Source organism: Lepisma saccharinum, chromosome 10, assembly GCF_977018435.1.
Source record: "Lepisma saccharinum chromosome 10, izLepSacc3.1, whole genome shotgun sequence".
NCBI lineage: Eukaryota > Metazoa > Arthropoda > Insecta > Zygentoma > Lepismatidae > Lepisma > Lepisma saccharinum.
In genome coordinates this window covers 48,179,860-48,204,903 of record NC_139238.1, presented here as the reverse complement: position 1 = coordinate 48,204,903, position 25,044 = coordinate 48,179,860, and the positions used below count along the sequence as shown (strand labels likewise).

Sequence of the window (25,044 nt, the reverse complement as noted above, 5' to 3'; positions counted from 1 at the left end):
ACGTTTGGGCTTCTGTGTGATCGTATGCAAGGTGATTAAGAATTATTGTCTGTGTTTCCGTGGCATATAATTTTCAAGTTAGAAACGAAGAATGTGAAAAGAGTAACTGAAAAAAAAGTTTTACTTGGCAACGATGTACCTGCCCGATTGTGAGATATTGTGACATCATTTTTAAGCGTTCGTGGGTACTTCATATCCGAATCCCGAATCCAATTTGGTCCCATAGCGTCCCTCTGACCATCTGTTCCCCCAAATTGATTTTTTGAGTCCTGGTCAGGCCATTGATCATTCATCCTCATCGTTGAAGTCAGCATAAAAAGTAAAAAAGCGGAATTAAATGACTAAATGAAAAATAAAAGTTTTAGAATGAATGCCTAGCAAATTATTGTTTTTTGCACAATTCCATTTTGTTTCTTTACGTCGCGTTCCTACGATGCTGGTTAATCCCGGTAATGAAGATGAATGATGAAGAGGTAGGACAAGCACAAACATGCTTTGCCTCGGTTTCCAACCCACTTAGCCAGACTGCGCGAACTTTTAGCAAAATAGTTACACAGGCTCGAGGGATAGAATCTGGGCACATCTGTGCCAAAATCTATTGCAACAAGATGCTGAATCACCTGGGGCGCCAGAGGGGGCCTGATTTTCGGTTCTCCAAGTCTCTTGGCGCCCCGGCTGGCGTTGCAAGTTTCAACTTGCTCTGGTCCTGACAAGCTGAGAGTTGTGTACTTTACTTTCTGTTCTGCCGAAAGGCCACTGAACCACACGAAACACGGTGACTTCAGCACAACTCCGATTATCTCTGTCTTTGTTTCCACCATCTCTCTTTCTCTTTCCCCATATCTCTTTCTCTCTCTCTCTCTCTTTATATGGGTTTGAGTTGGTGTTTTAAGTCCACTTTATGCACAGTAAGGCTAATCGGGACTGGACCTACAGTTTAAAGTGGGATCCGAACCACTTGTGCCTCCACCGGGTATCGAACCCGGAACCCCTTGATTACAAGGCAATGGCGCTACCACTGTGCCATGGGGGAGGCCCTCTCTCTCTTTATATATATATAGATAGATAGACGAAATTAGCGAAAATTTTGATTTTTTCTACTGTCCGGTGAGTGTTTCCTTTTACCTTCTTTGATTTATATATATATATATATATATATATATATATATATATATATATAATATCCCTTTTTCTCACACACTTTCTCTTTTCCCCCTCTCACTCTGGCTCTTTCTCTGTCTTTTTCAATCTTCTTCTATCTCTCGTTTTCTCTTTCTCTCGCTTTCTTCTTCTTTCTTCCCTCTCTCTCTCTCTCTCTCTCTCTCTTTCTCTCTCTACTGTTCTCTTCCGCCTCTCTTTCTCAATATTTCTCTATTACTTGTCCACGACTATCATTTTCTTGTGCGGTATGCATAGGACAGCTTTAAAATACTTGAACTAAATTCTATTCTGTTTTTTTCTCAAAACACCTGTTGGGAAGAGGGGACGGAGAATGGCCAGGCAACAGTGTGGAGTGGCTTACTGTGTTGATATGGTTCTCGAAGCTGAAACGAGATAATGGACGACGCATTTGGTCCATTGGAATGTATTAGTATTCTTTTATTTAGTAGTCAATCTTGATGATTTTATTACTATTTCCTCTTCATTGGAATTAGTGTTTCTTGACGCCACTGATTTGTTGTTGAGTTTTCGAACTTCGAACGTGGAGTCTGTAGCTCACTCCCACTCATCGAAAAAGATGCAGGAAGGTGCATCAAAATGCGTCGAGGTTCATCAAAACTCATCAACTGAAGCATTAAAATGCATCTCGACTGAAATAAATCCTCATTTGCATTTGATGCACTTTGGTGTTTCTATTACATCGTACAAAAATGCACTAAAATGTGAATCTGATTCTTCGCAGAGACCATAAAACACACTTTAGTGCATCAATCGATATGAAGCATTTAGTTATCTGTGTGGCACTGTAAAATGTTGAATGAAGAAATTAGTGTCCAAGACTATTTAGCCAAATTAATATAATTGTAATAATCATGTTTTACAAGAACATATTTACGCTGCATGCAATTGTTTTTTTATAATAATTATCTATCTTCATACAAGATACAATATTAAAAATTAAATAACAAACGGTTGCATCTCTTTTTTGTTGATTAAGAAGCACACTGTTTAATTTTAACTGTAAAAATATTGTGGATTTTCACGCATGTCGTTGCTTTATGAACTGAGCTACAGAGTCAGACGTGGCTTCGCCTGATTTTGGGCTTCCTTGTGTGGAATGGTCTCTGTGTGTGATACCGCAACTGGTTCTGTTGCCTTTGAAACACCGACAGGGACAGTTCCACGCAGGTAAAGAGAACGGAAACGAAAAATCAGGCGAAACCAGGGCCGGCTAGTAGTGTTGCCCACGGGACGAGACGGGACAGGCTTTCAAAAATTCGAGACGAGACGAGATTGACCATGTGTCATAAGACAAACGAATATTTTCGAGACGAGACAGCATTTCCACGAGACGAGACAGGCCAAAGTCTCGTCTCGTGGGCAACACTACCGGCTAGGTATCTCAGTTTTTAGAGCAATGGCACACTGTCAGAGACCCGGGTTCGAGTCTTGGATGGACCTACATTTTTCACTACATTTCTTGCATTATGCTTATTTACATGGAACAGCATATTTTAAAGCGTACATTGCGTGAACCGGCAAGTACGACGTTCAGATTTGTGTGTGTAGATGGCCAATCATATCCGGCTCAATTCAGACACTCGCCCGAGGCCCCGCGCCAAATAAAAACAATTGAAGGACTCGGGCGTAAAACATGGTAAGTGACATTTTGGTCATTTTTTAGTTACAAAGTAAAATGTTCTATCCTTCAATTTTCGAGTGAAATCGCCATGTCATACAATTTGCATTGGACTCAGTGAAGCCTTCTGAAATTGGTAAACACAACATGAAAACAATTTATGTACTGTATAGCTTCTAATAACTTTTTTCTTAATGAACTCAGAAATGACCAAAATGTCACTTACTATGTTTTACACCCGACCCCTTCAATTGTTTTCATACGATTTATCAAGAGTTTAGAGGACACAATTCATCTGATTTTACCTGACTTCATGGATTGTGTTAACATAACCTACTTAAAAGTAACTAAAATTACCAAAATCGAAGCCTAAACCTATGTACTGTTAACGTAAAACTTGTGTACAAATATTTGAATTAATAATAGTTAATATGTACTATTCGTTTAGAATTAAATCAGTAAGTGAAAATATTATTTTGTGTGAAACAATGTAAATTCACTACATCGTTTAAATTTAATGAGAAGTAAACAAAGGAGAATTATGATATAGGATGTGATAGGGAAAATAATACTTTGATATTGAACACACCGAGTTCCGTAATTAAATACATATAATGAACATCTCACCAGCTGCACATCGAAAATGAAGAAAAATTAAACTCTTGTAATTCTTGGTTTTACTGCAACATGTTCTGCTTATTGCTTAGATCAGTGGTTCTCAAACGTTTTTCTCATTGAATAAGACAAAATTTGGAGCCGAATCTCCGCTTGAATGTTTCAAGTGTACAACCAGACATCAATAAACTGTGTCAGGCTATGCAGGCGCATCCCTCTCACTAGAAACTCTGAGGATTTACAATAAAAACTCCAAAATTGTGCTCGACAGTTTGTTTACAAACTTGTTTTTGTTCTTTACTTTTTCTTAAACAACTCTGGAAAAAATATATAAAGATTAAAGTTGTTAATAAATTCCTTAGCATGCATATGTTTCACATTTTTATTCTTGTAACTAATCATAAACATAGGAACACCCCATAAAATAATAAACTTGTTCTCAAACGTTTTTCTCATTGTACCCTTTAGTCGTAAATAAACGTCTAATGTACCACCACCATATTCCTCCGAATAGCTGATTTTGGCGAATTCATTTGGCTGCCTAATAGTTTCGGCATTTTTTATATGTTGGAGGCGTCTATCTGCAATAAAGCAAAATGGCATTCGGGCTGTATATGGAAAAATGATAAACAAATAAACATCAGAATAAGTTTATTATTTTATGGGGTGTTCCTATGTTTATGATTAGTTACAAGAATAAAAATGTGAAACACATGCATGCTAAGAAATTTATTAAGAACTTTAATCTTCATATATTTTTTCCAGAGTTGTTTAAGAAAAAGTAAAGAACAAAAACAAGTTTGTAAACAAACTGTCGAGCACAATTTTGGAGTTTTTATTGTAAATCCTCAGAGTTTCTAGTGCGAAGGATGCGCCTGCATAGCCTGACACAGTTTATTGACGTCTGGTTGTACACTTGAAACATTCAAGCGGAGATTCGGCTCCAAATTTTGTCTTATTACAAAATATCGAACGAGTATTTCATTTTAAAACATGGAACAAAGATGTGTCAGTGACAAAATCAGCCTTATTTTGCTGTTCAGTGTTAAGGCTATGAAGTCTGAAACAATGACGTCTGCTATACACACTTGCAGCAAAAATGTTCTTCTGTTGGTATTCTCACAATTTCTCTTCCGAGCTGATCGCGTACCTACATCAAGTCGTTCATGTGCCCTTGCAACACGAAATACACAAACAATTGTCGGTGGAGGTTTCCACTTTAAACTGTAGGTCCAGTTCCGATTAGCGCTACTGTTCATAAAGTGGACTTCAAACACCAAATCAATCAATCAACATATCAATTGTAATAATGATTATATTTAGATTATAGCTATAGAGCACCTGTAAGTCAGACTAAGGAACAAAAATTCGCCTTGTAATCAATGGGTCCTGGGTTCGATACCCGGTGGAGGCACATAGTTCCGATCCCACTTTAAAATGTTGGCCCAGTCTCGATTAGCCTAACTGTGCATAACGTGGACTTAAGACACCAAATCAATCAGTCAATCAATCAATAAGGAACAAAAATTGATTTTTTTCAGTCCCAGAGTTTATAAGCGCCACTGCACTATGCATTTCACCACACAACACTAATACACCTACGAAAGGAAAATAAAACAACACGGTAGCCACAGTGGCCGCGAACTTTTAGAAACAAGGATGCTGATTTCAACCTTCAACATCCCTCCACTTGACTTTCAATTGTTGGCATTCGAAATGTTTATATTCGTTTCTTCGAGGAACAATTGTTTATATTCGAGCAGTGCTACGTGACCTCTGAAAATAAGGTTATGATCTAAGTTATTTTCTTTCATGAAATGCGCAAAGTAAAAGAACTTGACATGCTGATTTATTTTGCTGTAATCACAATATCAAGGAATTATATAGTCGGTGGTTTTTGTCAATTCTGCCCTTTCAGAGTTTTATTTTTGTGCGCCCCCTGGACTTGCCTAGGATAGCCTAGTGGCAAATCCCCCTTCCTATTGACTTCGAATAGGGTTGTTACAACCTAGAAGTTTCCGTGACTGTGCATTTATAAAGTTGTTATTATTTTTTACTCTCATGACGTCATTGTTATTTTGTATTAATTTTTCTTTCCTTATCTTCCGCAGGTATTGCAATGCCGGGAGAGTACAATATTCGGGACGAGTCATCGCTAAGCTCGAGCTTCAAAATCCTGTCACAAGATGTCTCTGACGACCTGATTCACGTGGTCGGCGGGGGAGGACCCAGCGCAGGCAAGGAGGAGATCCAAAATGGTGTCCTCGTCAACCAGGGAGGGATGACCCCGCCCCCACACGCAGGGGACACCAGAGGCGACGAACCGCAACGCTACTGCTTCGGCGACGCGATGCCTGGTTACCATGGAGACGACGAGGGTCAGGCGCGACTCGGGAACTCGCCGCTAGATGGTGCGGACGAGCGCGAAGGGGGCGGGGCCTCCGGGAGTGGGGAGAACGAAGAGGAGAGGAGGGGCGATGACGGTGCGAGTGTCCGTTGCGGCCAGTCCGACAAAGAAGACACCGTGGAGCGTTATTATCTAAATTGCGTGCGAGATCTGAGGGTGAACATCGACGACGGACACCACGCTTACCCTCACCTGGCCCCCTTGGATGAGGAAACGTTGGGACAGCACAGCGGGGAGGAACGGGACGCGGACCAGGACGAGGTCAGGTCGCGAGAAAGCAAGGTCGTGCTGGTCAACCCCTACAAGGTCGGGAACCTTATGCCGTACCCGGCTCTTGGAGAGGACCTTAGAATGCGTAGCTCTGGGGGGGCGGAAGGTAGCGATCACGGGGGAGGAACTCTAGGCGAGGGCCTACAAGGGATTAGGGTGCGGGAGGTGTTCCCGTACGGTGCCGGAAACCTTTTTCCGCACCTGACCAGCACCAAGAGTGCCAGCGAGGAGGAGACGCAAGAACGCCAGGAAGAGACATTCGTAGGTCTTGAAGACCGTGGAATCCTGCAGCACCATCACAACGGTGACGTCACCTCCGCGTTGTGCATCAGAGAGGACTCGCAAAGGGTGCACCAGCACCATTTCGCATCCCTTCTGGTCGGATCACCCGGAACCGTGCCCGGAAGACGCGACGATTACCTTCCGGAGGTGTCCGGATCGTCCTCCGGCTCGCCGGCGTCCAGGAACGGAGCGTCGCCTAACGTCTTGGACTTGGAGCACCACCGCGGCGTTGCGAAATCGCCGCTGGAGGGCGCCACTCGCACCTTGCAGTTGTCCAACGCAGGAGGTTCGTCGTCCTTCACCAGTCTCACGGCGCTCCAGCCATCTCCCTTGGCTTCTCACCAGATTGATCCGGCAGGGACTCCCACGGGAACCCTGCAGCCTGTTGTATCCAGCCCCGACACCAGGGATCTCTACGCAGGGATGGACCTTCACGGATACGACACCCCGACGTCCCTCATGCACACAACCGCCGTCAACATGGGAGGGTAAGTGTTACCACAATCCACTAATAATACTAACTAATCTCCTTTGGTAATAGGTGTGAGCAGTGTCTCGGGAACATTTATGGGGTGTAAAGGGCGACCATCTGGTAAGGAACCCAGATGTCAACCTCACTTCCACGTAGTACACGCCTTGTAGGCCAACGAGGCTGTGGCGCCTGGACGCAAGGCCAGGATAATCCTTTGTGGGTTATTATTTCTAGATTCGTGCTTGCCTCCAGAGACAGTATAGTTGTTAGTTCTTGTTAACTAAGTAATGAATGAGTTTTTAATTTTATTCTTAGAGGCCAGTCGTCAATTTTATTTTAGTTAAGGAGGCTTTTCCCCGTATTGCGTGACGGGAAAAATAACCTACGTGCTGATGTGCTCATACTATAAAAATTAATTAATCAAGGGATATTTCTCATGTGGAAGCGTCAACAGAAATGCACTTCTGGTGCATCATTTTCACCACGTTTCCAGCTTACTGACAGAATCTACACACACAGCTCGAAATGCATCAAATCAAAAGTTGATGCATTGTTCTCACGATTATGGATTCAGCACAGAGATTTTTGGGCTCTTCCATCGGCCTATCGCATCATCACAGAAACAGCTTAGCTACGCGGGAGACCATAGCGTGTATGTGTGTGTTTTGTGGTATACTTAAAGTATATAGAAATCCACTCTGTCAAACCATCTAATTACATCTAATAACCAGCACAGAAATAATTGATTGATTGATTGATTTGGTGTTTTAAGACCACTTTATGCACAGTAAGGCTAATCGAGAGTGGACCTACAGTTTAAAGTGGGATTCGAACCACTATGTGCCCACACAGGCGATCGAACCCGGGGCACATTGATTACAAGGCAACGACGCAACCACTGCGTCATCGTAGAGACCCTAGCACATAAATTACTTAAATTCCAGACTATGGTTCGATATTTTCTGAACACTTTGCTTTCTTTGATGATTGTTGCATCTCTAATAATATAATACGAGTAATTTTGGAATACTGACATTTTTTGAAGTTGGTAGATATTTTCGATTCTCGCACACAATAGCAGAATTAGAATTTTCGTATTGCCATAACATTGCTCATTGTATTCGATACACGTATATTTTAACGACCGTACTTTTATCGTACAGAACCGTGCTTGTGGCAATGCTGCTGCCTGGGATCCCGGGTTGGAATCCCGTTCTGGAGATGGGTGTCCGTTTATCAATTTCATCATATCATCACTCATCGTCGCTATTAGCCAAAAGTGCAAAATTGTGACACTAAATGACAAAAATCAAATTCATTCTATGTATCCCTCATATTCTGTTCCTCTCTCTCTCTCTCTCTCTCTCTCTCTCTCTCTCTCTCTCTCTCTCTCTTCCTTCCTTCTTCTCTGTTTTGTCCCTTTCTTGTTTCTGTACACCTCTTCCCTTTGCTCTTTTTTTGCTTTTCAATTTTTTCTCTTTCTCTCAGTTTCTCTATCCATCCCGATGTATCTTCCTCCGTATCCTCTATTTCTGTCCTGGTGTCTTCCTATTTTTCTGATTCTGTTACTTTCTCTGTATATTTCTGTCTTTCTTTATCCTTCTGTATGTAAATCTCAAACTTTTTCTTATAGGGCGGGCTAAAGCCCCCCCCCCTCTCGTTCACCCGGTGGCAACGCTTGTGACATTCACTTCAGGAATTTTTATTGTATAAATTGTGATTATCAAAACAGTGAAATAAAAGCTCGAGTTCGTTTTGAGTTCATTTGGCAGGTGGAGGAATTATCTTTCATCTTTTCGGAAACTCTTTCTGTTCTTACCTCTTCAATGAATATCTTGTTGAAATGGGCGACAAAAAAAAATGACTGTTCACCAGAACCATATTCTTTTATTAGTCGGGTGCATTTGCTTGTAGTTACCAAATAATTTAGTCAAAATTACCAAATTTTTTAAAGACTACATTTTTTTTGTTTCTTTGCAGTTAACAAAAAATCTTGAACAAACGTGTTTTCTTTGTTCAAGGAAATCTCTTTTCTGTGTATATGACCAAATAACTACATAAATGCGGGTGCTTCTTCGATAAAACACGTCGCACATCTATGAAAATTCCGCACCATAGATTTCACATTCACCTGGCTACATATACCCCTTTTACACCCTCCCCCGCCTCCCGGTTCTAACTCCGCTGGTGTGAATCATTGCTGCGTTAATCTTAGACCTGGTCTGAATTACGAAACACTGTATCTTAGGATGAATTTGTGTAGGAGCACAGTACAAACAATTCAACCTGCGTCAGTGGTTGTAGTGGCTATCAGGGAACACACTGAAGTCAGGGGTGGTGAGTTCGACTCCCGATCAATTATGCACGTTCTGACATACATTCCGCTCATCCTCATTGCCACGATTAACCTTGTGGGGATAGAAAAGTGGCATAAAGTTAAAAAGAATATGTAAACTGGTTGGAGACGCTCATCAAATAGCGAAGTATGTTTTGTATACAACTTGGAACACATTTTTTTTTGTGTGTGTGTTTGTACGGGCCTGATCAACCCACCGTGTTTGTGAAAGAGTGTTCTCGTGTACACGTGTGGATTGCAGAGAGAGCAGTGGTGCTGTAGCGTTGTAAGGGAGATGGAAAGAAAGGTCACTCTTAAATGTATTTTGTAAATGATTATTAAACATTTTGCACACAGTTGGATTTGCAAATCGTTGATAAACGTTTTTCATACATTTGCTGAAGCGTGAGAAAAATTGTAATAATTTTGCTAGCTTTTAGGAAGCAAGAGAGGAATGATGACCATTGTCCACCGCCTCCTTCTGTTTGCTTTAAAAAAAAAACAGTTTCTTCGAACCATAAAGACAAAAGTACTTACTGATAACCAGAACATCTCGTATGTCCCCTCTTACGTAATTTCTTAGTACGTTACTCGTTGGGTAACATTTTGCGTGGGGTTTCGTCATTGTCGGTTATTGGGAATGATGCCATTGGTCGTGTTTTGCTGCAAACGAAAGACAGTTTTTGTTCCTACCAGGATACATCGGTGGTTGAGTGGTCGACTCTTGGCCTTTGTGAGTGTCATTCATCCTTCTCGTCGCAGCGACTCACGTCAAGATGCAGATTGCACATTTTTTTAGAGGTCTGTTGTCTTCTACGCTCTTTATATATCCGACAATAATTTTTCGTGTTGTAATATTATCTTTTTACGCCACTTTTCTGTCTCAATGTTAATCGTGACGATTATGAGGTAGGTATGTGGGGAAATGTGGGTGTAGGACCCCACACAATGACAATCTCGGCTATTTGTGGAGGTGTTGTGATCGACACCACGCTCCAGTCGTCTTTACCTCCTCGAGACACCCCAGTTCCCATTTTTTAAAGAGGATTGATGAACCCAAAGGCATGTTGTAACAGTGTTGGAAAAATTCCCGCCTAAAATCACCCGGGATTCAAACCAGGGTCTTCTTTCTGCGTGGCATTTAATCGATATACTGCATTTTATTTTTTTTTTGCAAGAAAAAAAGTCGATTACAATGATTTTTTCGGTTTTTGACAAATTTTTCTTAATATTTATTTTTCAATGTCCTACTAATTTTCCATAAGCATTGGATTCGTACCCGGGAGACCCGGCGTCGTAACGATAAGAGTTGACCACTTCGTCAACTTCCTCTGAACTACCGCGGCCTCTATACACACACACACATAAACATAAAATATAGACTAAAGCGTGTGTCTCCTTGTAATCAAGAGGTAATTGATTCATCTCCTGGTGCAGTCACATTGCACAGAAGTTCGAATCCCACAGTAAACTGAAGGTCCAGACCTGATTAGCGTAACGGATCATAAAGTTGGCTTGAAAGAAAAGCATATGTGTGTGAGAAGACACACGAAATTGTAAGTTTGGTTACATTATTTACAAAATATTCACGTACTTCAATATTTTAACGTCAAATGTGTACTTACCGCGTAAACAACGCCTTTCGAACACTTTGGAAACCCAGTAGACTCTAAAAGGTCTAGAAAAGAAAACCATTGAAATGGAATCTCGCTCTAACGCCTTGTAATCAAGTATACCAGGTTCGATCCTCAGTGGAGGCAAATTCTACTCTGATTAACCTACGTTAAAATGCTTTTAATTCGCAAAATGTTTATAGAGGAAACTTGCATTAGTCCTTTTTAATAGAAATGCAATGTAGCTCTACAAACATTTGTTTTGAAACAGCCTTCCACCAAAAAGAACTATTTTTCAAGGTCATTTCTGTCAATTAGAAAAAGACCTTTACGTTTTAGGAATTCGACGTGTTTTCCTGCGACCGCGATTGCGACATTCTTTGTCATTGTTATGACATCTCAAGGTCGCCTTCGGTTCCGAGACTGTTACCGTGCTACCAAATTTCGGAGCAGGGAAGTCATTAGACATTGAGTGGATGTCAGAATCAGAGTTCTCCAATTACGTGTAAAAAAAGTTTCCTACGTGACACTTAAATTACGCGTGTAAATTACGTATAAACGTAAAGTACGTAAAAACTAGAATGAAACACAAAAAACACTCATGGTTTATACGATGGTTATTGTTATGTACGGCAGTTGGCAGTGGTAGAAAACAAAAGAAAAAGCCTTTTTAAAAACTTTCCTTCCTAATTTGTATGAGCTCTTGTATTGGAATTTTACAAACTGCCATATTCACATTCACATCATAATTAGCCTATGCAAATGTATAATACACATGAAAAAGGAATTTGAAACTCTTAGTAAAACCTTCAAATCCAATCCAAATAAATTGTCGTTAATCGATATGTTATGTTATAAATACAAGTAGGCTTACTAGTGCATGACGTTTATATATCAACAGGTTTCTCAATTTTTAAAATATGTGAAAGAGCAAGTCTATTTTCAAAAATATGTTAGTAAGACTTAGGTGGCTTGGCTGTGTAAACAATCTTCAGAAAATAATGATTTGTGCTGAAATATGTAAGAAAATTAAATTTTATAATGTAAAAGTGTAATTAAAGTAGTTTTTATATTACTAATTTACGAAAGAAAATTAGTTCTTTTTCACACGTAAAAAAAACGTTTTCTACGCGAAGTAAATTAGTAGTAAATTACGTAAAAAAAAGTAACGAGTAAATTACCTTCCCAACCCTGGTCAGAATAAAAAGAGTATGTATGGCAGTTTTTGAATACATGAAAACTTCATTTAGATCTGCCAACAATTGTAGCTAATGTTTATGAACATAAACGTTAGCCTTGTCACTGTGAAAGACTTTTAATTCAATGGAAGCGTCACACTGTAAATTTTTCGCGACAACCATTCATAATGCGCAGCTCTTCGTAGATGTATCCGATTAAAATCGTGTGCAATGGCATGCGAATTTCTGTCCCTAGACATCACTTTGATCTCGATACATTACCAATGCGCTAAAGAAATTTTAAGGCATTTTTCTAACACCTCGAAAAGGAGCAAATTGGTACAAGAATTCAGTCATAACTTTTTACTGGTTAAAGATACGTCGAAAAACCTTCACCATTGCATTTCTCGTGAAATTTTAGCCTGATTTGATATATCATATCACCTCCTTCCCTTTTAAATTCTGAAGTTGAATTCAAGGTAGCGGACATCAAGATGGCCGCCGACCGCGCGGGTGGCGTCAATGTAGTTCCCCCTTGGGCTGATAACGATTGGTCATCACCATTTCCACGTTGTGCGCTGCAGTGGCCTTGTACGGGGGTGTTAAGTAACTTTTGAGCCACCCTGTATCTTGAAAATAGCCATATATATATTTTTTAAATCTTAACAAATTTAAGTCCAGGGTTCGAACATCGGCCTGGGCACGGGTATTCCATGTGGGTGTCCATTAATCTATTCCTTCTAATCATCACCCAGATCCATCGTCACAATTTAAGGAGTCTCAGTGGAGGATTCCGCTTCAAACTGATTAATGATTGATTTGGTTTATTTTACTTTGCTCTTCTGCCACTTTTGGCCAATTTGCGAAGATGGGACGAGTGATGATATGATGAAATTGATGAATGGGCACTCACAAACATTCATGCCCAGGCCGGGATTCGAACCCGAGCGTGATTTGCTAACCACTCCACCACGGGGGTCGGCCCCACTTCAAACTGTAGGTCCAGTCCCGGTTAGGGTTATGACTCGCTTCCAAGCTACAAATGCTGAACAGCGACAGCCGTTACACAAATCTCACTCTACGTTTGTTTCAACTTTTCCTTTCTACCTCACCCGTCGGAAAGCTGTCAGATAAACACGGTGTTATTGCTTCTTCTTGTCAATTTCTAAAATTGTTATTTTATATCGCTTTTCTACCTCTGGGTTCAAAAACGCGAATGGACGGTGACTGGTGAAATGGATTGAGGGGGGAAGACAACACATCCAAGATTGGAATCTATGCCTAACACTGTAGTGTGCAACTGCCCCATCTACAAGGGTAAAGGGGAAAAAAGCAATCCTAACAATTACAGGGGGGTCTCATTACTGTCCGTACTGAGCAAAGTGTACTGCCAGATATTATATAGACGATTACAGAAATGGTGCGAAATTTTTGACGTTCTTTCTCCTCTGCAAGCCGGATTTCGGAAAAATTATCAGACAATTGACAATGTACTTTTATTGCAGACATTGATACAAGAAAAAGTAGGGGTCAAAAGGGGGAAACTATATTGTTGCTACGTGGATTTCGAAAAGGCTTTTGACACGGTAAACAGGCAAATGTTGTGGGCAAAATTGTGGGACGTTGGGGTATCCGCCAGAATGATCAGAGCTCTCCAAGCGGCGTATGAAAAAGTTAAGTTTTGCGTAAAGTGCGGGAAGGAGGGCGTAACAGGGGCAAATGAATCAGTACTGGGGGTGAAGCAGGGGTGCGTTCTCTCCCCTCTGCTGTTTATCCTCTTCATCAACGATATCGTGGAGGAAATAACGCAGAAGGACACGGATCCACCAACGATATCCGACGTAAAGGTACCACTTTTGTTATACGCAGACGACCTGGTACTGATTTCGAACACAACAGCAGGTCTACAGGACGGTCTAGACACGTTACACGGATATTGCGGGAAATGGGCCATGCGAGTAAATATGAAGAAGACCAAAATAATGGTATTTAAGAACGGGTACGTATTTGGTAGGGATGAACAATGGAAATACGGAGACACAAGTGTCGATAGGGTGAAACAGTACGATTATTTAGGCATGGTGATGACAGTGACGGGTAGGTGGGCAAGGCACGTACACAGGAATAAATGTAAAGCAATTTTTGCGTTAGAAAAAACAAGAAAAATAAAATACAAAGTACCAAATATTCCAATCAAAATTCTGGAGGGGGTCTACGAGGCCACAGTTAAGACAACACTATTCTATGGCATCGAACTATGGGTCTGGGAGGGAGGGGAAACCGTAAACGTCGTACAGTCTAGATTCCTAAAACAAGGGCTAGGAGTAGGGAGGGGTACGGCAACATGTGGGGCACTTAGGGAAATGGGAAAATTAAGAGAGGAAGTGGATGCCAAAATGAGGAGCATTAAATACTGGGCAAAACTGATCACCATGGAAGGGGGAAATTTGAAGAAACTCTGTGTGCAATCACAGATAAGGGGGGGTAATGGGAGGCAATGGGTAGCAAAAATAAAGACGGAATTATACAGTATAGGGCTAGGATGGGTGTGGGAAGAGGGAATAGAGGGGAGAATTGATATGCAGATGCTTGGGGCCATACGTGCCAGGCTGGAAGATATTACCAAACAGAAAATTTTGGCAGAATGCGACGCAAAAATATCGTTAACATCGGCGAAGATAGTAGATACGGATCGAGAATGGGGAAGGAGGAACTACGTAGATCTGTGTGGGCCAAAAGAAAGGACAGGATTGGCCTGGTTCAGACTGGGGGGATGGGCACAAGTTAGACTTAAACGGGAGGACGGGAGCGTAGAATGCCCGTTATGCGGCGAAGACGAGACGAAATTTCACATTCTCCTCCAGTGCAAAGAAACAGGGGAGGCAAGACAAAAATATATCAGGGAAATAAATGAAGATAACATTGAGAATATAATGACATGCGTTATTAGGAGGGAGAGACCGGGAGGGGGGGAGGCGCAAATAAGGAATCTGGGAACTTTCCTACACTACGCCTGGGTAAAGAGAGCAAAGAAGCTCAGTGGGGATAGCGACCATGTGTGAAAGAGGGGAGGGGTACTAAATAAATAATTTAATAAATAAATTTGAGAAAATCTAGGAACTACTCAGGTAACAGTGCAAGTACAGTGAAAGATTTAAAATGAAATAGTGTTTGTGAGCTCCCAAGCAATGTGAAGGTGGAAGCAGACTAAAAAGGAGGAAGGATGTAGGGAAAGTGCACGAAAATTTTTCACTTGTATGGTATGTATAGCTGTAAAGGCTCATACTGGAAATAAATTCTATTCTATTCTATTCTATTCTATTCTAACAAAGCCCTGCAACAAGCTACCCTCCCCCTCCCTGAAATCCAAATCTCTTCTTCAATCGCAAAGTTCCAGAAACAGTTACAGCTATAGACCCATAGGTTAAAACAGGTGGAACTAGAAATTTGATTTCCCAGACTAAGTGGCGTGTACACAGAAAGACCTAAGAAAATAATACATATTAGCTGAATATTAATGTATGATGTCCGTATTAAGTTTTTAGCAGAAATGGTTATGGAATTCCTTTCGTTTGGTGTGGGTGTGTACCTCTCTCTCTCTCTCTCTCTCTCTCTCTCTCTCTCTCTCTCTCTCTCTCTCTCTCTCTCTCTCTCTCTCTTTCTTTCTTTCTCTCTCTCTCTCTCTCTCTTATTGTGTGTGTGTGTGTCGGGGTATTCGACTGCGTTTCTTTTATTTTTATTATATTTTATTACTTTCTTATTTCTTTCATTATGTTACTAAAGAGAAGTAATGAAAGATTGTAATTAATAGTTAAGTGCAAGAGAAGACATTAACAAAGTTGTAAATATATATATATATATATATATATGTATATATTCGCTACATAACACAAGTCATGTTCATCTGTTAAATATTATACATCTGCCAGAAATAAGTTATTTAAAAAATTAAAGATATGAGAAATATTAAAATGAATAATGTATATAATGAAGAGAAACAAAAGAAATGAAGCAGAAAAATAAAAGATTAGGAAACAAAGAGATCAGGTTTAAGAAACTAAAAAAACAGAGCCAAAAAGGATTAAAAAAACAGTACATGGAAAATAAAATAAAATGAGGATCTTTTCTAAATAAAATTAGAAGAAATTAAAAAAATTATTATCAAATAAACTAAAAGATTATAAAGACTTTTAAAGGCTAACAGCAATAGAAACTTAACATACAGTAGCACCATAGTTTTAAAAGTATTTTTTCTTAGAAGAATTTACGTTAGATGTCCATACGCGAATTGCTGTGATAAGCAAAGATAAGGTCAACACAAGTTCAGAGCATGTGATTATTTTAAAAGGAGGACGTCATAGGAAACGTCACGTGATTACGAATGAGTCTTTTGTTCTCAGTAGAGATCTTGAGTGATTTTTTATCCTACTTTCTCATTCTCATTGCTGATCGTGACGATGAAGAACTTATGTGCAATCTACATGGAGGGGAAACAAGTACCAGACTTGCGTGGAATTTGAACCCATGACATATTTTTACGTAGCTGTATTAGAGTTCGTGAGGTGTGTTATCCTTTGTGAATTGGGCTACAAAGCGAAGCAGTGGAATATTTGGAAAAAAATATGTAGTGAGGTAGAGTTTCTTTCACTTTATGTTACTGTACCTCGTTTTTCTACCTCTTGGTTTAATCGCAACGATGAGTATGAGTGGCGAACTGATGAAGTGGATGATATATTCATGGCTTAACCAGAGTTCGAACCTAGGACCTCTAGTTCGTAGCTCGTTATGATTACCATGGCGAAATGTTGTAGTGATTTTGCGAAGATTGTGTGTGTGTGTATATATATGTGTGTGCGTGTGTACACTAACGTACGCAGGATGTTTTTTTCGGAGGGGCAGACGACATTTTCCTCTTTATCGATTGGCGCAGTAATTATCCAGTGATTCCTTCCGTGGGAAAATTACAGGCTAGACTAAACGCGGTTTAATATGCTTGAAAAGAGTATTAGAGGATAGGTGCTGCCCTCTGCCTTAGATTATCTCAGGCGGCTTTGAAGATTACATAAGATAATAAATCTAATGATATGTGACATTTTTAAGGGCAAGTGAATTAAATTTAGAGCTCTTTATAATAGCAAATGTGTCTTCAAACATGCTTCTTGACAACTTCTGAGGATTTTTTTTTCTGATTTTACATTTGCATAGCTGGGAGCATTTGTTCATATACGCCAGAAATATTCTAATATTTCAGAACAGAAAATTTAATTTTAAACATTTATTTTATCTGCTGCTATCTGACTGGTCGATGCCGAATTGTCGTTACCATATATGTTTCGATTGTTCCAGTGGCGTATTGTTGTTAATAGAATTCTTCAGCTCCTGTGTCGCGTGTTGAAAATCTATACATTAAGTATAGATGTCCATCCGTAGGATGTTATTCCAAGGTAGAGGCAAGCAAGGTATTTTTTATAGGGAGAGGCGCAAACTAGGCATATTCCCCCCCTTCTGATAATTAACATAAATTACCGTGACTGAAATAAAATTATATGTGTAAAATATATAATTTTGGGTTGACATTTATTTTCCATATAAATCATGCCCTCTCAAAACCTGTTATTTGACGCAAATATGTTGACTTCAGTAACACAAATTACTATTGATGCCCCTTTGATGCATCAAAGTGTACTTTTGTCAGTTGCTGTTCCATACGATGCAGTTAAAATGCACCAATTGAGAAGATCAGGTACGATCATTTCAAAGAACTTGATGCATTTCGAGTTTTGTTTGTATAACATTTCTTGTTCCTGGAAATGCAAACATTTTACAATTTTCTGCATATTAAAAATTTTTGATTTTCAATTTCGCGGATGTGTTAAATTTTTTGTACGAGGTTCTTGAATTTCGTGCTTTTCATCATTCACAGTATTATAGCTCTTATCTATTATATGCTTTTCTAAAATTTTTAGTGCCCTTATCGGGTCGTTTTATGAAAAAAATAATAGTGACTTTTTGTCTGCCTATTTGGGCAGTCCTTAGTGCCTAGGAATTCGGGTTCCAATCATGTTGTACACAAATAAAAGTTAAATATATCCTCAAGCAAATGTTTACATGCATCTGACCTTGAACATGAACAAATATGCATCTAGTATTTTATAACTATTATTAATACCATTTTACTCATTTCAAAAAATGCATAAATTAATTCACTTGCTTCCAAATAAAATTAAATTACTTTGAATTCTTGAAATACAGGGTAATAAAAAATGAATGGTGCAACTTTACTCAGTTATTATGACGTTACTATTTATGATAGAAAATCAGACAAGGCATCAATATAAAGAAGAACTCTGGAAGTTTCACTCAATTGACTCACATTACAAAGATTCAACATGGGAACCATGTGTAACGTGGAAAAGGTCCAAACGATATTCAAGCACTTGCTATGCACGAGACAGCATATCGTTGTCAACGGTTTCGAAGGCACCAACAATTCGCAGTTGTAGCTTTGGCAAATCTTTCGGAAGGGTGTAACATTTGCATTACTACCGTAAAGCATGCGGAAATGTCTTTGCACCATTGTGATTGAATCAGTTCCCAATGGCTCCGACACACAATACGCCTTCTACTGGTCATTAGCCATTTTGCAACACTGGCGACCCTGGTGGAGCATCGGCTAAGCAGAATAAGCCCGCTAAGTGGGAATAAAACTTCCAGAGTTTTTCTTTATATTGATGCCTCGTCTGATTTTCTATCATAAATGGTAATCATAATAACTGTGTAAAGTTGCACCATTCACTTTGAATTACCCTGTATAATCACTCCATTTCGATGTTTAGAGAAATGTTTATCTACACAGGGTGGTTCGAATGTCCTGCCACGGCAAGATACTTATCACATTGGAACTTACCCTATATACACATTCTTCCCCTCCCTCGACAGTTCTTCTTCCAGTCTCTCTTCCTTCTTCCTCGCCTCACTTTTGTTTTCCTGCACTCTCACGAAAAAACGCATACATTTTACTTTACACACACTTACAATATAAAGATGGCTCGGCTGGAGCATGATCACTCATTTCGTTGCCTTCTCTAATAGCTTTCCCCCGCCGTTCTGTTACTTCTCCCAGGTATTTCCCCACTTGCTGCCCCGTTTCCTTTATCTTTATTCTGTCGTCTACCACTTCTATCACCTCCCTCCCTGTTAAGTTTTTCATCCATTTGTCCCTTAGGTCACGTGTAGAAGGGCAGTTCATTAGGATATGCTTGTCCGTCTCCTCCCCATCTCACAAAGGACATATCGTTTCCCCTCCTTCGATTCTCTTTCTCAGTTGTTTCCATCTCCATAATCTGAACCATGCCAGCGCGCCTCTTTCATTTTTTCCCACAACCTGGATATATTTCGCTCCCCCCTTTATTCTCTTACTCTTAGCAGTTCCCTGATTGAGGTCTTTGTTTGGCAGTCTGTTATTATTTCTTGTCTGTCTATGTCCAGTGACCTGTCTCTGATTTCATTAAGCCTAATTATAGTGTGGAGCAGCATGCATGAACGCATGAATATCCACAGAGCATTTAAACAATAATGAAAGTGCAATATGACTTCACTGGAAGATTTTACAAAGAGGTGCAACCGAGAACATGCAGACAAATTTTTGTGTCAAGAAAACGGTGGAAATCACACTGACTTTCTGTATTGGTAACTTTCTGTATTGTTCTGCAGGAGGTAACAAGACATTCGAACCAAGGGCTAGGGGGAAAGGTTGGCATGAGCAATATTTTGTACATGTAAATATATAATACCTCCACGTGATTTTGGGGGGGGGGGCATAAAGTGGGGGCTCCTCCAAAATCGGCACTTATGATGAGGACTACCTTGTATATTGAAGGGCGCATTAAATATGAAGGGCCAGGGGGAAAAACGATGAATGTTCATTCGAGACGATTTGCCAGGAAATGAAAAACAAGTATTTCTATTCATATATACGTGAATATATATCCAAAAATAATAATGCGTTTTTCAGGCACTTCTCGCCGTTTCCCAACCAAGGCCGTTCTCATTCTTATAGTACAGATTCAGAGCTATCAGATGGCACTGCGATCTCAAAATGGGCGAAAAATCGACATTCATCGTTTTCCCCCCTGGGTCTTCATATGTCAGTTGCATCTTTTGTGTGTGAAAACTCTTTCAGTTCTTTGGCAGAAATCTAACAATAACAAAATTAACAATCGAAGCAGTAAAATGCATGAATAGAAAACCGGTCATATGACCTAATGACGCAATAAATCACATAAATACAAGAAAATGCATTAAAGTTCGATATAGTATCAAAAGAACATTCCATTTAATTCGATACTGAACCAAGAAACAAAGATTTACGCACATGCTTGTATCCGTTAATGCATTTGAAGTGCATACAATAAATTAGATGCAATTTCTTTTCATACAGTACAGTTTAATCCACAGAAAGTAAACGCAAATTCAACCCATGATTGCCCTTGTGATATCAGAAACTCAGAAAGCCACAACAAACTCCAGAATAAAGCAGTAAGCGGAGAGATAATGCTATCAGTACAAGAAAATAATAATGTTGGTTTGTCTTATCTTCCTGTTCCTCGCTTTATATAGCAACCATGTCCTATACGGAGAAGGGACTAAACTCTCATAGCAGTTGTAGAATGGAAGCGATAAAAATTGCACTTTTTAAAAAAAGAGAGAGGGGGGGGGCGGAGAGATAATTCTGACGGACTTCAATGCGGGTCGCTGTGTACAGTAAACTCGCCACTGCCTCGCAATGGGACGCTGCTCTTATCTGGAACTGTCTAGAACGCGGTAGATTAGGCTATAACTGCCACAGATAACGGACACGCTGTATTGGAACGTTTGCCTCCATTCACGTAGCTGACAAAAGGCACATGGAAGCCAATATACGAGTGCTTTTTTTTTACAAATAATAGGCGGATCTAGAATTTTTATTCTAGGAGAGGCACAGAATATGCTATAAGCGTAAAAGGTATCTAACACTGGAAATATAGATTTTTTCTGGATACTAAGTATAGAATAGAATATAGAATATAATTTATTTCCAGTATGAGCCTTTACAGCTCTGCATACCATACAAGGATGAAACATTTTTAGGACACTTTTCCTACACCATTCCTCCTCTCAGTCTACTTCCACATTCACTCTGTTTGGGAGTTCACAAACACTATTTCATTTCAACTCTTTCCAAACACTTGCACTGTTACCTGAGTGATTCCTAAATTTTCTCACATTTATTTATTTAGTTACCCCCCCCCCCTTTTCACACATGTTCGCTATCCCCACTGAGCTTCTTTGCTCTCTTTACCCAGGCATAGTGTAGAAAAGTTCCCAGATTCCTTATTTGCGCCTCCCCCCCTCTCGGTCTCTCCCTCCTAATAACGCTTGTCATTATATTCTCAATGTCATCTTGATTTATTTCCCTGATATATTTTTGTCTTGCCTCCCCTGTTTCTTTACACTGGAGGAGAATGTGAAATTTTGTCTCGTCTTCGCCGCATAGCGGGCATTCTACGCTCTCGTCCTCCCGTTTTGGTTTAACTTGTGCCCATCCTCCCAGTCTGAACCAGGCCAATCCTGACCTTCCCTTTGCCCCACATAAATCCACGTAGTTCCTCCTTCCCCATTGTCGATCCGTATCCGCTATTTTCGCTGATGCTAACGATATTTTTGCGTCGCATTCTGCCAAAATTTTCTGTTTGGTAATATCTTCCAGTCTGGCACGTATGGCCCGGCCCCTAGCATCTGCATATCAATTTTCCCCTCTATTCCCTCTTCCCACACCCATCCCAGCCCTATACTGTATAATTCCGTCTTTATTTTTGCTACCCATTGCCTCCCATTACCCCCCCCCCTCATCTGTGATTGTAAACTGGTGATCAGTTTTGCCCAGTATTTAATGCTCCTCATTTTGGCATCCACTTCCTCTCTTAATTTTCCCATTTCCCTAAGTCCCCCACATGTTGCCATACCCCTCCCTACTCCTAGCCCTTGTTTTAGGAATCTAGACTGTACGACGTTTACGGTTTCCCCTCCCTCCCAGACCCATAGTTCGATGCCATTGAACAGTGTTGCCTTAACTGTGGCCTCGTAGACCCCGTCCAGAATTTTGATTGGTATATTTGGTACTTTGTATTTTATATTTCTTGTTTTTTTCCAACGCAATCATTGCTTTACATTTATTCCTGTGTACGTGGCTTAAATATTTTAACATCATGATAAATACAAGTGTTCGTGTTTTTGTTCAATGTGTGGGCAGATAAACTAACCTTCAAAGTGGGGCCACCGTACAATGTACTCCAGCAGGAAACAAACCCTTTGATTAAACGGTGATAGAGTTAGTAGATTTTTGTGGAGTGGAAGTAGTTCTACGTCGTTTGTATTAACAATGAACAATGAATGCAAGAGAGAGAGAGAGTGAGTGAGTGAGAAGAAATAGAGAAGAGAGGTGGTAAGCTTGAGAATTCATTTCCTCAGGTGAAAATGTCACAAACATAGGAAATATTTGATCCGGAATGCTCTCGCTTTGAATTCATCAGTTAACGTTATTACCCGGTAAGCAACAGGCCCCGGATTCGAATTCCGGTGTCGACTTATTTAATTGTGTAGTAAATCTATTCCTGATTGATGTATTTGTGCCAAACTTTGTTCTATATCTTTACTCTCAGTTTTTTTTATTTGTTTGCTTTATTTTACTTTGTTTTTTTCTGCCACTTTTTGGCTAATTTGCGAAATTTGCTAATTTCTGAGATGGGGGATGAGTGATGATATGATGACATTGATGAATGGACACTCACAGACATACATGCCCAGGCCGGGATTCGAACCACATTTCAAATATTTTCGTCAAAATATAAGTTTCATCTAAGAAAAGGGTGTTTCATAATAGCGCGGAAGGTAATTTTTTCACATCTACGTGCTACGAAACTTACGTTTTTGTAATATTAAAATTCCTTGCGTACGTAACGTCAACACGGTTTTTGAAGGCTTCCACCATGCATTCATGTCACAGGCGCACCTCTACACATTTTATTTTTCTTCTTATGATTGACTTCTGGAATGGGATAATGGATAAAGAGGCAAGTTACCTTCTCAGGTTTAATTTTTTGGTAAAAACAGTATTCGGCAGGTGGCTCCGGCCAGTTTCTAACATGCCTTCCAAAGGGACTCTATAGAGGCGGGGCCGCGGCAGCGATAGAAGGTTAATTCCCCCAGGGGCGGAGCCCGGAATCGGCGGGAAATTTGGAGCCAGCAATTTTTATGAAATTTCTTGGGGGTATAGCCCTGAAAAACCGACTTTTACATATATACATCCATACGGGTGCAACGAAACTAACATGGCCGCAAGTACAGTTCCACCTTGCAACTTCAAGCGGCTACGTCTCAATTTTAACCGACTGTACAGTCGTAAATACTTGTTTCCGGGCTCCTAAATTTTGTTCTTCAGAATTTGCAACACACAATGTTCATAAAAAAAAATCTTTGCGAAATCGAGGGTGAAGAATGTGACCACGGACCCGATTTTTAATTTGAGAAAGACGTTGCTATAAGGTTTAAAGTGTATTTTTTTTTACAATAAATTTTGCCTTGGTGTTTTATCAAATATTGTAATTTTATGTGAGAGGTTACACAACATATACTATGAGTAAAATTCCCCCCATGACTTATAAAGCCTATTCTTCAGCGAGGTATGCAAATATTAAAAACAAAATAGAAGAGTTATGAATATCAGCACACAAACTGAATTAAATATAAAATGAAATGGAAAACAGTTATGCTAGATATTGACCCATCTGGTTTATTGAGTAGCAAAGTCTCTTCATTTACATAATAAAAATACATTTGGAATAAGTTTATCTGTTTATAATAGTTATTTTTGAATAATAACAATTATTATTGTTGTTATTATTTCTACTATTGAAGTTTTGTGAATGGCCTGACTCCACCTACCTATGGCACCACTTCGTTTAGTCCCAACTTTTTTCTCTTTTCCTCGTTCGGCGCCCTCTTGGACTTAGCGCCCGGGGCGACAGCTCCGACCTCTTGGCGGCTCCCGTGCGTTGCCGATAGAAGCACAAAGTCCAGCGCTCCTTAAAACAGTTCCGGCCCAAGGTGAGGAAGGTTGGTGCACCAGATTCCGACAAAGGGTACGCCATGTCCAGCGGCGCGGAACGGCCGAGAGGAGCAAAGGCTTTTAGCCGAACGTGTAGTTGTCGCCAGGAACACGTGCTCGGGACATCCAGGTGTTGTCCATCCGCCCGTGCCCTCAAAAGAGGGCGCTCGTGCCCGTTTCTCAGCTATCGAGTTAATGCGTTTCATTCATTCGACCAAGGTTGCCAACTAGAAGTAGAGGTTACTACTTTTCGTTCTAAGGAACGTGAAGGAAAATTAGTTCTTCAGCGTTATTTGTATTAGTGAGGGGGGGTAACTCGTGCTTACAGGTTGTTAAGAAGTACCAAACCGATAGCTACCTGATTCTTTATAGATACGTTGCATAATATGTATACCTCCTCCACGCTATCTCCCGGCCCGGGAGTCTGGAGTCACGGCCAGTATAATCCTCCGCGGGGCTACTGTTGTGTACTGTTCTAGTGTGTTTGTGATTGTCCTTTTATCGAATTCATCTTATCGGCTTTCATCCTCATATTCGCGATTAGCAAAAGTGGCAGAAAAGCGAAGTAAAATAAATGAATCAATCAAAGCTAGTCCATTACAGCGGCGGTTCAGCATGGTTTTATATACACTCAGGATAAAATTCCATTCTTGGTAGCGTCGAAACGAGGCGTCAAGCACCGACACAAAAACGTTAAGAAAAGTTCTGCCTTAATTACCTCTATACGCTGTGAACGTTTGTGCGGTGACTCTGCTTGTGTTCCTTGCAATATATATTTTGAGACTGGACAGGATTAATTGGGTTTGTTTTACTTCGCCTTTCTGGCACATTTGGCTAATCGCGAAGATGAGAATGAATGGTGAGAATATCAGATGGTTGAAGGGACATTCACAAACATATAGGAATTACACAATACTCCCCCCACAG

The 25,044-nt window shown here is 40.2% G+C and overlaps 1 protein-coding gene across 4 annotated transcripts in view; it reads left to right on the top strand.

Moving 5' to 3' along the window:
* The window catches only part of LOC145993905 (uncharacterized), a 337,495-nt gene that overhangs the window by 206,546 nt on the left and 105,905 nt on the right, over nucleotides 1-25,044 (top strand). For all 4 annotated transcript variants that reach the window (XM_083129816.1, XM_083129817.1, XM_083129815.1 and 1 more), the window contains exon 2: nucleotides 5,527-6,862. In XM_083129816.1, coding sequence (XP_082985942.1) covers nucleotides 5,527-6,862 — 1,336 coding nt within the window. The remainder of the gene's footprint in view (nucleotides 1-5,526; nucleotides 6,863-25,044) is intronic.